The 16,491-nt window shown below is 46.7% G+C and overlaps 1 protein-coding gene across 1 annotated transcript in view; it reads right to left on the minus strand.

The window, feature by feature from the left end:
- LOC137504757 (elongin-A-like) overlaps positions 1 to 14,733 on the minus strand; it is a 111,566-nt gene extending 96,833 nt beyond the window's left edge. The window contains exon 1 of the mRNA XM_068233342.1: positions 14,701 to 14,733. Coding sequence (XP_068089443.1) covers positions 14,701 to 14,733 — 33 coding nt within the window. The remainder of the gene's footprint in view (positions 1 to 14,700) is intronic.
- Positions 14,734 to 16,491: the final 1,758 nt, after the last annotated feature.

A 16,491-nucleotide genomic window follows, 5' to 3' on the forward strand; every position in this document is an offset into this window, starting at 1 on the left:
TGAGGTGGAGAAAAGAATACTTACCCAGGGCTTCCTCCAGCCCCATGACCACCGTTGCCTCCCTCACCCGAAGCAGGTGGTGTCGGGGCATGGCACTCAGCACCAAGCATTGAAACTAGGCTCCGCCATAGTAGTTATGTTATACTGCGCAAAGTGCATAAGGGTAATCCGTGTACCCCAAATTCCATCTCCCTCCAAGTTGCAAGGGAGGGGGGGGGGGGGTGGAGGAGGAAACAGTATTTTACATCGCTGGGGATTTGAGTGACAGCAGGGTGAGCTGTCATTTGGCTCACTGGCAGTAGCAGGCGAACAGAGCCACCCAGAAAAAGGCGAGGGAGGGAACAGTGAGCTACCTAATACTGGGGAGCATCTGATAACCCAGATGGTAAATCTCAGGTTACCGTTAAGTATGTATATGTAGCAGATGTGCCGCCACCCCCCAGCCAGGGTCTATGACTAAATGTATTAAAGACAAAGGATTAGCAGGACAGCAAGGCAACTGGTATTGCTTAAAATAAATATGCATACGCAATTTGTCTAATCTGGACTAGCCCTATGGGTACGAGAGTAATATTATATTTATATCTATCTCTCTCTCTCTCTCTCTCTCTCTATATATATTTATCTATATATCTATATCTATATCCATACATATACACACACACACACACACACAGACTAGTATCTTTATTGTTAAAGGGAACCTAAACTGAGAGAGACATGGATGTTTCCTTTTAAACAATACCAGTTGCTTGGCAGTCCTGCTGATCTCTTTGGCTGAAGTAGTGGCTGAATCACCCACCTGAAAAAAGCATGCAACTAATCCAGTCTGACTTCAGTCAGAGCACCTGATCCGAATGCTTGTTCAGGGGTTGTGGCTGAAAGTATTAGAGACACAGGATCAGCAGGAGAGCCAGGCAACTAGTATTAGTTTAAAAGGTAAAATCAATATCCTCAGTTTAGGTTCCCTTTAATGAAACAGGTAAATATAGAGAGATTGCCCATGTGTGGACAGCTTTATATAAATACTACAACTGTCTGCTCCTAGCTAGTCAGTACTGAATCTCAAGATGCTGAGAGGGTTTTTGCTGATCCCACAACACTCCTATTGTATTGGAGTGTGGTGTAGCTATCCCCCAGCTAGATGGACCCACTCTGCAAGCACAAATCAACGATGAGGTAATGAGGCAGATCGGGCTGGTCTATAAAACTATGCCCGGTTTAAACCACGATTAAAGGAACAAACAGAATTATAGGGTGCTCATATATATACAGTGCTGACACATACATTGGACAATTGGACAGATTGTCAGATTGGACAAATTGTGTATGCTTAAGATTCCCCTGGTACACATTCAGATAGTTTGCATTATAATAAATATGGCAGCCTCCATATAACTCTCACCTTGGGTTCCGAGGTGACATGTGACATGATGAGATGGACATATGTATGTACTGTACCAAGCACACAAAGGGCTATGCGGTGTTGCTTTTTATGCCTGAAAAAGTAAAAAATCAGGTATGCAAGTGACAGTTTCTGTCCAGGTCAGGACTGGGTCAGACTATAGCATAACCCTCGCTGATAAGTAATTACAGCCATAAAACACCTTGCTGTCAGTAAATGGCTTCTGTGAGCAGGAAACCGATAAAAAGGGTCCATAGTTCTTAGATGTGAGCTCTGGCATACTTCAATAAAAAGGTGTTATTGAGCAGAGACAATGAAACAGTAAACACTTAAAAACTAGATTTAATAATAACTGTGGGATATCTAAAAAGTCATTTATAGGAGAAGGAGAATAGATACAATTGTTTTTCTCATCAGTTTATTTTCACCTCAGATGTCCTTTAACCACCTGAGCGGTCTGGACGAGCTGAGCTCGTCCAACACCGCCGGAGGTCGCCGCTCAGGCCCTGCTGGGCCGATTTTAATCAAATAAAAAGCAGCACACGCAGCCGGCACTTTGCCAGCCGCGTGTGCTGCCTGATCGCCGCCGCTCTGCGGCGATTCGCCGCGAGCAGCGGCGAAAGAGGGCCCCCCTAGCCGCCTGAGCCCTGCGCAGCCGGAACAAAAAGTTCCGGCCAGCGCTAAGGGCTGGATCGGAGGCGGCTGACGTCAGGACGTCGGCTGACGTCGATGACGTCACTCCGCTCGTCGCTATGGCGACGATATAAGCAAAACAAGGAAGGCCGCTCATTGCGGCCTTCCTTGTTTATTCTGGGCGCCGGAGGCGATCGGAAGATCGCCTCCGGAGCGCCCTCTAGTGGGCTTTCATGCAGCCAACTTTCAGTTGGCTGCATGAAATAGTTTTTTTTTTATTTGAAAAAAACCCTCCCGCAGCCACCCTGGCGATTTAATCAGAACGCCAGGGTGGTTAATAAAAGAACTTTTAGTACAGCGGTGCTACCTATGTATGTCTTTCATAATGTAAAGTTAAAAATCACTATTTATGGGTATTTGCGGGGCTCTGTCAACCTGGCCAAAGGTGGTGTTTGTACCTAGGACTAAAGCCTTGTACACTTGTTTTATGGCCGATGCATCTCAGAGATCCAGACTGCTAGAGTACAAAGCTGTACAAGTAAGCTGTACAAAGTAAGAAACGAACTTGGGGAACATAATGGTGTAAACCAATATACAAAATGCATAGCTTGTGACAAAATAGATACAAAATACAGAATAAAAGTAACATGATGAATAAAATGTATAATTATTTCCAAGACACAAAAGGAGAGAGAGACCTGCCCTTGTGAGCTTCCAATCCAAGAGTATCTCGTCTGAACGGTGGCCTAATACAGTACATTGTACTCCTTTACCCCCTTTCATTCCATGGCACCATGTTTCATCCCTCTGTCCCCCAACAGCATAACTGTAAAATCTCTGCCAAGAATTGCAATTGTGCATGCAACCTAATATCTGTTTATTCACAGGTCTTACAAGTTAGTAGTAAAAAATAGAAAAAAAAAAAAAATAGACTTTATTTTACAAGATATTTAGCAATTGTTTTTCTTTTCAGACTATTATATACCATGAAGGATTCTTAAATGCAGTTCATTCAAAATATACATGTAGAGAAAAAACACTGCATGAACAATACTAGATTCTATCAAGCCTCCTAGTGGCCGGACCGCACAATGCCTTCCAATCTGTTTCAGCACACAGACCATGCAATCTGTGGTCGCAATCGGTGCGCAGAAACCGCTGGGATTTTGGCAGCAGATCGACTAGAAGGGGCTTGTGAGTTACTGCAATACAATTTACACGCTATTTCAGGGTATAACTGCCACCATCCTACAGAAGGGTAGGAGCCCTTAATATACTGAGACTAATACCTGCAAATAAAATGGTTAAACACACTATTTTGTCTAGCTATCAAAATACTTAAGTTCGTGGAAATATGTCCTTTCTGGGTAAATACGGGCAGTTCTTTGTTTCAGTTCAGGAGCCAAAGTTCAGACAAGATGGCCGCTGCCCGTCCTCAAGGTAGCAGCAGGCTCACATGAAGATGGAATCGGAGGAATGAGGTCCGCCTGCTGGCAATGTGCTTTTAATAAAGCTGGTTTGGGGGTGTGGCAACGCCTGCCCCCTCTGAATTACCCACCAATGACGGCCCACCACCTCCTAGGGGGCTTTTGAGCTAAAATTGTAAAACACTAACTCAAACGACAAACGTCATATTTCGGTGGATAGCAGATTCATAATAGTCAGAAAATACCGATTAATATGACATTTTGCATGAGTGCGTTAGGCTGTCCTGTCCCTGAGCAGGGTCGCACACCAATAACCGAACAGGTTATTGTTAGGAATTTTATATCAGGACATTGGGCAGATTTTAATGAATAAGACTATATGAATTTCATAGCTGTGCTATACACGGTTTTCATTTAATAGACTAATCATAAACCAGATGCATTTAAATCTGCCCCCGAGCGGTGCCACTGTGTCTGAGCTCTTCAGTGGACCCCTGTGGAGCTAGCTTCCTTTGGCTTCCCTTGGATGAAAGCAACCTTTTGGGGTGTTAATTATCATCTAAGCGTGACCAGCTAGAACAACCTTTGGACATATTACACCAGGATTCCGGCTACGGTTTCACACCTCTGTCACTGGCCAGCAAGGAACTCTTTTGATGAAGTTAATTACACCACCATGTCTTCTCAGAGAGCAGGGCCGGGCCGAGGCATAGGCTGGAGAGGCTCCAGCCTCAGGGCGCAGTGTAGGAGGGGGCGCATAATTCATTCAGCTGTCATTCCTAATTGTGTTTGAAGCAGAAAGAAATAAGAAAAGGGGATACATAGCAGTGACTGCAAGCCAGATAACTAGAGATTAAGGTGTTGGGGAGGTTGTGGGCCCTGTGGCCCTCTTAGTCTATTAGCAATCAGTGTGTGACGGCTGGGGAGGCAGGGATGGAGGGGCGCACTTTGGTGTCTCAGCCTTGGGTGCTGGAGGACCTTGTCCCGGCTCTGTCAGAGAGCATACTTGGCTCTGATTAAAATAACTCTGCTAACACCTATGAAGACAACAGAGACCCCCAGGCTTGACTGCCTGGTATCCATAGACATAAGATTCTGATCTGGCACGTCAACGGCAATCGGTTCAGGAAACCGATTGCGTTTTCTGGTCTCACGGCTCTTCCGTGACAGATTCTGTTCCTGATCATTTTGAATAGATGGGTAGTAAGGTTTGATTTATTATTTTTAAAAAAGTCTTGATCCCCCATTTGCTAATTTGCTGGAATCTCTCCATCAGTTGCCCATATCCCTAGGCATTTGTTCTTAAAGTGTACCCGATACGCGACTCCTGTACCGCTGGTCATGCAAACTGCGTAACGCCTGGCACACTACAGGGTGGGCCATTTATAAAATGGGAATGGTTGGGGATATTAACTTCCTGTTTGTGGCACATTAGTATATGTGAGGGGGGAAACTTTTCAAGAAAGGTGGTGACCATTGCGGCCATTTTGAATCCAACTTTTGTTTTTTCAATAGGAAGAGGGTCATGTGCCACATCACACTTATTGGGAATTTCACAAGAAAAACAATGGTGTCCTTGGTTTTAACGCAACTTTATTCTTTCATGAGTTATTTACAAGTTTCTGACCACTTATAAAATGTGTTCAATGTGCTGCGCATTGTGTTGGATTGTCAATGCAACCCTCTTCTCCCACTCTTCACACACTGATAGCAACACCACAGGAGAAATGCTAGCACAGGCTTCCAGTATCCATAGTTTCAGGTGCTGTACATCTCGTATCTTCACAGCATAGACAATTGCCTTCAGATGACCCCAAAAATAAAAAAAAGTCTAAGGAGGCAAATCAGGAGACCTTAGGGGCCATTCAACTGGCCCACAACGACCAACCCACTTTACAGAAAACTGTTCACCTAGGAATGCTGAGACCTGACACCCATAATGTGGTGGTGCACCATCTTGCTGAAAAAACTTGGGAGCTTGCCAGCTTCAGTGCATAAAGAGGGAAACACATCATCATGTAGCAATTTCGCATATCCAGAGGACTTGAGGTTTCCATTGATGAAGAATGTCCCCACTATCTTTGTACCCCATACCATCAATTTTTTTTGTTCCAACAGTCTTGGAGGGATTTATCCAAATGTGGGTTAGTGTCTGACCAGTAGTGGTGGTTTTGTTTGTTAACTTCACCATTCACATAAAAAAGTTTGCCTCATCACTGAACAAAATCTTCTGCGTAAACTGAGGGTCCTATTTCAATATTTGTTTTGCCCATTCTGCAAATTCAGTGCGCCCATCTGGGTCATTCTCGTTGAGATGCTGCAGCAGCTGGAGCTTGTAAGGGTGCCATTTGTGAGTAGCCAATAACCGCCGAAGGGATGTTCGACTAATGCTACTCTCCAGTGACATGCGGCGAGTGCTACGCTGTGGGCTCTTGCTTAATGAAGCTAGGACAGCCACTGATGTTTCTTCATTAGTGAGATTTCATGCATCCACATTTTGGCAAATCCAACACTGAACCAGTTTCACGAAAGTTAGCAAGCAGTTTGCTAACTGTAGCATGGGAGATGGGTGGTCTCATAGGGTGTCTTGCATTGAAATCTGCTGCAATGACCTGGTTACAGCATCCAGACATCAACATAATTTCTATCTGCTCCTCACGTATTAATCTTGGCGACATGTCAATGGATGTAAAATAAACTTGTAAATAACTCATGAAAGAATAAAGTTACGTTAAAACCAAGCACACCATTGTTTTTCTTGTGAAATTCCCAATAAGCTTGATGTGTCACATGACCCTCTTCCTATTGAAAAAACATAAGATGGATTCAAAATGGCAGACTTCAAAATGGCCACCATGGTCACCACCCATCTTGAAAAGTTTCCCCCTCACATATACTAATGTTTCACAAACAGGAAGTTAATATCACCATCAACCATTCCCATTTTATTAAGGTGTTTCCATATAAATGGCCCACCCTGTAATACCGGTAGTTCTCTCTCCTTCGGAAGCTGCATGTACCAGATTCCATCTTGCTCACACCATCCAGACTGCTGTTTACACTTAAAGGGAACCTAAAGCGAGGCTTCCATATTTCGGGTCTGTTAAAAATGGCGCCGGCCAAATAATGGCGCCAGACAGTGAACATTAACGTGTTGTAAACGAAAAATATCGTTTTTATTTTTATTTTTTTTCGTTTTAGAAATATCTTTTTTTTTTTTCGTTTTATGCTTTATCTTTTAGCCTTTTTGAACGGTATTTATCGTTTATATTTAGCGTTACATTTCAATAAGGTTAAATTTCGTTTTCAAATTCAAATAGTGCCACTTGCTTTAACTGAACGCGTGTTGAATCATCCATAGTGTGAAGCTCTCTTCTATTCTCTTCTGCTGACTGCAACACGATTGAGAATCATGATGCCTTTGGTGGCTTGGTTTGCATTAAAATATTCGAACTGTAGATGGCGCTGTTTGGCATACTTTTTTGACACATAAGGATATGTAAGTAATGTTCTGCAGTTTTGAGAAGTGCAGTTGTAGCACACTGGTAAAGTGCTGGGCTGTGATGTGAATTTTACAGGTTCGAATCCTCTGAACGTCCTAATTTTTTTTACCTTAATAGATCTAGATACTGCTTCTATTTTTACAGTAATTAACGATTTCTTATACAATTATAGATTATTTATAAAATAATTTCTTCATGAAGTAAAATGTTTGTGTTATAATATCACAGCTGCATAACGCATACAATTTTCAAAAGGAAGTGGGACGCATGAAGATGAGAGAAAAGAAATTTCTGGCTGCAAACTTATGAAAAATAGATGTACTGATTCTTTTTAACTAATCACTACAGTTATTTTTCTTTATTTGTTTAGCCAGTAATTGCTTGTCTCTCATGTTTATTCTGTCATCCCACTCCGTTTTCCACGTACATTGTTCTATTCGTTATGCAGCTAGGATATAAAAAAAAATAAAAAATTAATCCTCTTTTACTTTTTTTTATTACAGTTTCCTTTTTTTAATGTATACATAGCAGTGCATCTATAAAAAAAAAATGTAATCCTAATAAAACAAGAGCATTGACTGGATTCGAACCGGCAACTAAACCTGTTTCAAAAATTTCACCAAAGTACAATGTGTTACCCCTGTACTAAATCTCCACCACATTAACTATCTATATTTCCAACAATATATTATTATCTTCCAAACTCCAATACCCCTGGGTTAAATCAGTACCACACAAACTAGCTAATTGTCCAATAATATTAATTTATGTCCCTATCACAGTGTATGTCAACAATAATTGATTAGTAATTAAAAGTGCATTTCATTCTCATCAACAAATGTGTGTATTCACTCGCGTACTGCGCCGCAAAAGTGTCAGCCCCAGGACCATGTTTTGGCAAGTAGCTTAGGGTCCTTGGACACTTTTTAGCCGTTGATTGTGCCCTGTGATGCGTGTGCATCCGCCGGCAATATGTTCCGCCCATCCGCGACGTCAACCCGCTGGCTGTTTGTAAGCGCCGGCGGTTTCTTTACCCTTGTATTGCTGCATGTAATGCCTCTAATACTCCTTGTAATGTATAATACGTGTATCATACAGTCTGCCGCCTGCCCTGGTGGTCCCAGTGATCGAGTGACCACCTGGGCAGTCTTCAGTCACCCTAGTCAAACGGATCCTGCCATCCTCTTCCCTCAGATCGCCCAAAGCACCCTTCAGCCCCCCCCCCCTCCCCGCCCACCCCTTCAGACCCTTTTTTTCACCCAATCACTCCATAATCACCCATTACTCTCGCCCTGTGACTATCTGTTAAAGCTATTGTTTACATTAGGCCCTTAACTGTCCCCTGGTGGATTCTGATCACCCCCCACACCCTCCGATTCTTCACAGCCCCCCCCCCTGTGTACTGTATACATCTATCCTTCAATATAATCACCAGTCAATCACCCGTCAATCATCCATCAATCTACCCCTGTCACCACTTGTAAGTGGTACCCATCAGAGCAGACTCTAAACTGCCCCTTGGGCTCACCCAATCAGCCGCCACACCCTCAAAGAGCCCCCCAGACCCCCTCTGATCAACTCGGTAGTGCACAGTTCGCATATATTCTCCCTTCTAATCACCTACTTGTCACCTATCAAGCAACCCTGTCACTACCCGTCACTACTACCCATCACATTACACCCTAATCTTCCTCATGCTTCTACCCAATCCCCAGCCCCCAACCTCACATATCACCACACACCCGTTCTTATCAACTCCCCATTCCAATGTTTTCACATATTCTTTTTTTATTATTATTATTATTATTATTATTATTATTATTATTATTATTATTATTATTATTATTTATTGTATTTATAAAGCGCCAACATATTACGCAGCGCTGAACATTAATTTAGGTTACAGACAATATTTAGGGGTGACATACAGCAATATGACAATACAGGAATAATAGAAAACCAGATCACACAGCACAGTATGAGTACAAGGTAATGCTTAGTCAGTCACTGGATGGAGCATGGAGATTAGGCAAGTTAGGTTCACTCAGATGCATAGCATGGGTTCACAGTAATGGAGGTGCATGATCAGGTAGGACACAAAAGGAGGAGGACCCTGCCCAAAGGCTTACAATCTAGAGGGAGAGGTAAGGACACGAACGGTAGGGGACCAGAGTTCAGCTGTAGGTTTAGAGCACTTGTGAGGGGTAGTAGGCCAGAGTGAAAAGGTGAGTTTTGAGGGCTTTCTTGAAGATGTTGAAGGAGGGGGCTGCCCTAATGGGTGGAGGTAGGGAGTTCCATAGTGTTGGAGCAGCTCTTGAGAAGTCCTGGAGGCGTGCATGGGACTGGGTGATGCGGGGGGCGGTTAGGCGAAGTTCATTGGAAGAGCGGAGTGAGCGGCTAGGTGTGTACCTCTGAGTAAGATCGGAAATGTAGGTTGGACAGGTTTTGTGGACAGATTTGTAGGTCAGACACAGTATCTTGAATTTGATTCTGGACTGGATAGGAAGCCAGTGGAGGGATTCTAGGAGGGGATCTGCCGTGGTGGAGCGATGGGAGCAGTGTATAATTCTGGCTGCCGCATTCATGATGGACTGCAGTGGGGCTGTTCGGGCCATAGGGAGACCAGACAGCAGGGCATTGCAGTAGTCAAGGCGGGAAATTATGAGGGCATGGATGAGGAGTTTGGTGGTGGCAGAGGTCAGGAAAGGGCGAATCTTACAGATGTTACGAAGGTGGAAGTTGCAGGACTTTGTGAGGATTTGGATGTGGGAAGTGAAGGAGAGTGCGGAGTCCAGGGTGACACCCAGACAACGGGCTTGAGAGGTAGGGCGAATGGTAGTGTGGTTAACAGTGACATGCACATCTGGGAGGTTCGTGGATGGCCGGGGTGGGAAGATCATAAATTCCGTTTTGTCTAGATTTCGTTTCAGGAACCTAGCGGACATCCAGGAGGAGATGGCTGATAGGCAGGAGGAGACCTTGTCCATGGTAGTGGTGGATATGTCCGGGGTGTGAAGGTAGATCTGGGTGTCATCTGCATACAGATGATAGTTAAAACCCATGGAGGAGATAACCTTGCCAATGGAGGATGTGTATAGGGTGAACAGTAGGGGGCCAAGGACCGAACCTTGGGGGACTCCCACCGAGAGGTGGTTGGGGGTGGACGAGGACTCATTGAAGGCGGTCGTGAAGGAGCGGTTGGAGAGGTAGGATGAAAGCCAGGACAGGGCGAGATCGTGAATGCCCAAGGACTGGAGGGACTGGAGGAGTAGGGGATGATCTACTGTGTCAAAAGCTGCTGAAAGGTCAAGGAGGAGGAGAATGGAGTATTTACCTTCAGCTTTAGCTAAGGCAAGGTCATTGACCACTTTGATGAGAGCCGTTTCGGTTGAGTGGGCAGGCCGAAATCCAGATTGCAGTGGGTCTAGGAGTGAGTTGGCATTGAGGTACTGGGTCAGGCGTTTGTGAACCAGACGCTCCAGGAGTTTTGAGGCAAAGGGGAGGAGGGAGATAGGACGGTAGTTGGAGGGTAGCGAGGGGTCGAGGGAGGGTTTCTTGAGCAGGGGTAGTACAGTGGCCTGCTTGAAGTCTGAGGGGAAGGTGCCTGTGGATAGGGAGAGGTTGAACAGGGTAGTGAGGACTGGCGCCAATTCCGTGAAGTGAGGCTGGAGTAAATCAGAAGGGATGGGGTCAAGGGGCGAAGTAGTGGTATGGGAAGTCTGCAGTGGCAGTGGTTCACTTCCTCAGTGGGGGGGTGGGTTTAAGCAGGGAGTTGAAAGTGGCAAAAAGACGCCGGGGATTTGAAGCTTGTGCTCCGATGAGCTTGGTAAAGTATTCCTGCTTCGCATGAGCAAGGGCAGTGTGGAACTGCAGCAGGTTGGTCTTGTACTGTAGGAAATCCTGGTTAAGTCTAGTTTTTCTCCATTTCCGTTCAGTGGCACGTGTTTCCCTCTGGAGGTTGCGAGTATGGGTAGTGCGCCAGGGCTGGGAGTTAGGGGGTCGGTGGCGGCGAAATATTGGTGGAGCAGCTTTCTCTAGGGCTGATGAGAGAGTTTGGCGATACTGAGCTGCAGCAAGATTAGGACAGGTTAGGGTGGGGAGAGTGGAGGAGAGGGCATAGAGGGGGTCAGCAAGGACACTAGGGTTGAGCTTGCGTAGGTCTCGCTGCCATCGACCAGGTGGGTGGGTGGGTAATTTGGAGGTGCTTTCCGTGAGGAGGTTGAAGGTGAGAAGGTGATGGTCTGAGGGTGGAAAGGGTGCGATGTCAAGGTCTGCAATGGTGGTGGATTTAGTGAATATAAGGTCGAGAGTATGACCTGCAGTGTGAGTGGGGGTGTTGGCGTGTTGTACTAGTCCAAGTGAGTTGGCAATGGTGAGTAGCCGGGTCACAGCGGAGCTCTGGGCTTCATCGATGGGAATATTGAAATCCCCAAGGATGATGGTGGGGAGGTCAGAGGAGAGGATGTGAGGGAGCCAGGAGGCAAGGTCATCGAGAAATTGTGGGGTGGAGCCCGGAGGGCGGTATAAGACCGCAACAATAGCAGGGAGGGGGTGGTAGAGGCGGATGGTGTGGGCCTCAAATGATGTGAATTGTAGAGAGGTAGGTGGGGTGAGGACACGGAAGGTGCAGGATGGTGAGAGGAGCAGACCCACCCTTCCCCCGGTCCTATTGTCTGGTCTGGGGGTGTGACTGAGGTGAAGCCCCCCGTAGGAGAGGGCAGCCTCTGCGGCAGAGTCAGAGGAGGTGAGCCATGTCTCAGTGAGTGCGAGGATGGTGAGGGATTTGGAGAGGAAGAGGTCATGGACTGCTGTAAGTTTATTGCGGACGGATCTGGCATTCCAGAGACCGCAGGGTAGGGGGAGTATGTGTTTGTGGGTGGGATGGATGGAAATAAGGTTGGAGCGAGGATGGGTGTTGAGGTTATTTGTGGACAGAGGGCTGTGAAGTGTATGAAGCAGGTCAGCAGGGGATGCTTGTCTGGCAGCAGGCTGTGGCCCAGGATTGGGTGATATATCACCAGCTGCAAGTAAGAGTAGGAGGGAGAGAGTGAGCAAATGTGAATGGGATTTAAATGTTTGTGAGGTTTTTGAGCTGCTGGAGGGAGAGAGAGATTTCAGGAGAGCTAACAGTTCATGAGAAGCTGAGTAAGGTGAGGAAAGCAGAGCAGGTGAAATGAATATGGAGTGTGGTACACTGGGAGGGTGCATATTGCAATGCAACTTGTAGATGTTTGCAGACAGGCAGAACATAAGAAAAACTGCAGTAAACATGGTAATGGTCTCTGATTATAACCAGGAAGTTTCCAACCACTAAACAGTTTATATGAGTATGCAGTTCTCCCTACTAATCACCTATCGATCACCTATCCGATGTTGTGAACCTGTGATTTTCGGTTTGTGAACCCTGTATGTGAACTGCCGTGGAAGGTTCGGTTCGCATGAACTTCGCTAACCGCAATAGACTTCAATGGTGAGGTGAAGTTCGAAAACTAGAAACATTTATGCTGCCGACAAAAGTGATGGAAAAAAAGTTTCAAGGTTTCTAACACCTTGACATCTCTCAGTTAGTACAAGAGTGTAAATTTTTTTTTCAAAAATACCTTATAGTTTCTTTGAAAATCAATTGTACATTTTCAATGTACATTATCCTTCTGACCGGGGAAAAATATACCCCCGCCGACTTTAATGGTTAATTGCAAAGCCCCTTTAAAATCTAGCAACACCAAAATTACTTTGAATGTGAAGAAACACAGTGTAAAGAAGAGGAATCAAAAAATTCTCCAAAACACCTTATACTTTGTAAGAAAATTGTTTTTAAATTAATAAAAAAATATTCGATTCTTAGAAAAAGAACCGATTCATTAAAACGATCCAGTTCATTCACGAGCCGTTAGTATAGCAGACAATGCGTCCATGGAAGGTCGTGAATCTGCTGGCTCCAGCTGCTGTCTCTCCCCACTTGCCTGCACCTGTCAACCTCCACCTAGGTTTGCATCCAGCGTACCCATGGGTGCACTGGGTGCAAACCTAGGTGGTGGTTGACAGGTGCAGGCAGGTGGGGAGAGACAGCGGGAGCTAGCAGCTATGCATCCGAAAAGACGCATTCTCTGCTATGTGGGTGGGGGTCTTTGGAGATCTTCAATTAACTTAATAGAATATCGCAACATAAGAGGATACAGTTCCTTGGATCAATTATTGTGGATATTGGTCGGTTGAAAATTTTTATAAAGGGACAGGTAAGTATTTATGGTTCATTAAGAACATTAACCACTTCAGGATTCGGCGTACGCTTAACTACGCCCCTGAATCCTGAAGTGGATGCCATGGAAACGGCCGCTCGCATGAGCGGCCGTTCCATGTCAGTTCACGGAGCGTGTCTCCGTGAACACCCTGCGAGCCGCCGATCGCAGCTCGCAGGGTAAATGTAAACACACGGGGAAGATCTTCCCCGGTGTTTACATGTAAACGGCGCTGCTGCGCAGCAGCGCCGTGGCAGAGATCGGCGATCCCCGGCCTCTGATTGGCCGGGGACCGCCGGCACCTGATAGGCTGAAGCCTATCCTATCCGGCGCAGGACAGAGTTCCGTCCTGCGCCGCTCACAGAGGGAGGGAGAGGGAGGGAAGGGGAAGGAGGCCAGGGAGCGCTGCGGAGGGGGGCTTTGAAGAGCCCCCCCCCCGCAAGCGCATGCAGCCGGCGGCGATCAGACCCCCCCAGCAGGACATCCCCCTAGTGGGGAAAAAAGGGGGGGGGGGGGGAAGTCTGATCGCCCTGGCTGCCAGCTGATCGGTGCTGCGGGCTGGAGAGCCCACGCAGCACCGATCAGGCAACCCCCCCCCCCCTGGCACTGAAGTGGTTAAAGGACATTGTTCGTGTTTGTGTTTTCATTTCATTTAACCCTTTGTGGAAATGTGTTAGTGGTACTTTGTACCTCCATACTCATTTCTCCTGGGAGGGCGTGGGCATCTGGGGTCCCCTTCTTAAAGGGTACTCCCACATGCCACCATGAACCGCCCCCCAGGGAGTCGTCGCCCCCACCTCCTCCTCGGGCACCGGAGGTGGGGAAGAGCCCCTTGTCCATGGATTGGACAAGGGCTCCGGTGGGTGTAGTGGAAGGCTCGGCCTCCCCTCCCCCCCCGGAGCCCCCCATATCATGGACCATGCGGGGTGGTATAGCTCAGGTTGAGAAGCCCCAGTCGGACGGGGCTCCGCATTCTGGCTATCCCAGCCTGCATGGGGGACAAGGGGTTACAGAGGCTCTGGAGGGGGGACCCCACGCAATTTTCTTTTCTGATTTCCAACACTCAGCCAATAAAAAAAAAAAAATAATAATCTTTAAAGGACTTCATAGGCCGCAAATGTAAAAAAAAGTTACATACCTTTTATTAATCCATATCCATTGAGGACGCCATCCGCACCCTCCCGTGAATTCCGCCATGGCTCCAGCACTAATAATTTCCATGGTCGAGTCCCGACCCCTCTGACTGGTTTGGGTTCTCAAGTCATTCCCCCCTCAATATGGACGACACAGATTGCCGCGGCTGCGCGTTACGCATAGACGCGATTGCGTCTGCGCAGCTCTAGCACTTCCTCCCGATTAGTCCAATGTATGCACGCATATTGATGACGGGGTGAGAGGAGGGTCTGGAGCTGCGCAGCCGCAATCACGCCTATGCAGACTGCACAGCAGTCTAAAGGACTTCCGAGGCCACAAATGTGAAAACAGTTAAACACCTTTTCATAATCCAGATGCATGGAGGACGCCATCCGCGCCCTCCCGTTCATTCCCCCATGGCTCCTGCAGTAATCCCAACCCCGCTCGGGACCCGACCCCTCCACTAGAGTTGGGCCGAACGGTTCGCCTGCGAACGGTTCCATGGGAACTTCAGTGGTTTGCGTTCGTTTCCGGCAGGTGAACTTATGGGGAAGTTTGGTTCTCCCCATAATGCACCATGAGGGTCAACTTTGACCCTCTACATCACAGTCAGCAGGCCCAGTGTACCCAATTCGGCTACACTATCCCCTGTATCCACCCCCCCCCCCCCCCCCCCTAATAAAAGGCAGGCAGCGGCGACCATTACGCTCACTCGTGTGCCTGCGTTAGTGAGAGTAGGGCGAGCTGCTGCAGACAGTCTCTCATAGGGAAAGATTAGTTAGGCTTAGCTTTTTCCTGGCTGCATACCTGTTCTGTGAACCCACCACTGCATACCTGTACTGTGAACCCACCACTGCATACCTGTTCAGTGAACCCGCCACTGCATACCTGTTCTGTGAACCCACCACTGCATACCTGTTCTGTGAACCCACCACTGCATACCTGTTCTGTGAACCCACCACTGCATACCTGTTCTGTGAACCCACCACTGCGTACCTGTTCTGTGAAGCCACCACTGCATACCTGTACTGTGAACCCACCACTGCAACTGCATACCTGTTCAGTGAACCCGCCACTGCATACCTGTTCTGTGAACCCACCACTGCGTACCTGTTCTGTGAACCCACCACTGCGTACCTGTTCTGTGAACCCACCACTGCGTACCTGTTCTGTGAACCCACCACTGCATACCTGTTCAGTGAACCTGCCACTGAATACGTGTACTGTTCAGTGAACCCGCCACTGCATACCTGTTCTGTTCAGTGAACCCGCCACTGTATACCTGTTCTGTTCAGTGAACCCGCCACTGTATTATTATTATTTAGTGTTTATATAGCGCCAACATCTTCCGCAGCGCTGTACAGAGTATATAGTCTGTTACTGTCCCTCAGAGGAGCTCACAATCTACTCCCTACTATAGTCATAGGTCTATGTATGTATTGTGTAGTAGTATATGTATCGTAGTCTAGGGCCAATTTAGGGTGAAGCCAATTAACTTATCTGTATGTTTTTGGGATGTGTGAGGAAACAGGATTGCCCAGAGTAAACCCACACAGACACAGAGAGAACATACAAATTCCTTGCAGATGTTGACCTGGCTAGGATTCCAACTGGGGACCCATCACTGCAAGGTAAGAGTGCTAACCACTACACCACCGTGCTGCCCATAAAGCTTATCTAAGCATGTAAATAATAGATATTTCTATCGATAACATGAAGACTCTATGACCAAAAATAAGGTAACCCAATTTTCCGAAACCTTTGAAAAGTTGACACCAGTGGTTCTCAGACTGTGTGCTGCGAGTACTTTCTAGGGGAGCCACAGCTTCCATCCCAGCTACTGCCTTCTGTTATATTGCTTTGCATTTGGGCTTACAGGGGCCTGGGGGGGAGCAGCACACACTCCAGCACTCTCCATACTCTCCGCACAGTAGAAGAAAGGTTCCAGGTTCCTTTGGCTTCCTGTCAAAATACCTATTAAACACCAAGTAAACTCAACAAATACATAATATAATGTAGCAGAGCGTTCAACCTGTAAGATGCCACAACCTGTAAGATGCCTGAGGTATGCTAGGGACCAACGCTTACAAACACTTGCAAATGCAAGTACAAGAAACACTGGAAAAGAACACTTCTGGTCAAACCATTTC

Source organism: Hyperolius riggenbachi, chromosome 4, assembly GCF_040937935.1.
Source record: "Hyperolius riggenbachi isolate aHypRig1 chromosome 4, aHypRig1.pri, whole genome shotgun sequence".
In the NCBI taxonomy this organism is placed as follows: Eukaryota; Metazoa; Chordata; class Amphibia; order Anura; family Hyperoliidae; genus Hyperolius; species Hyperolius riggenbachi.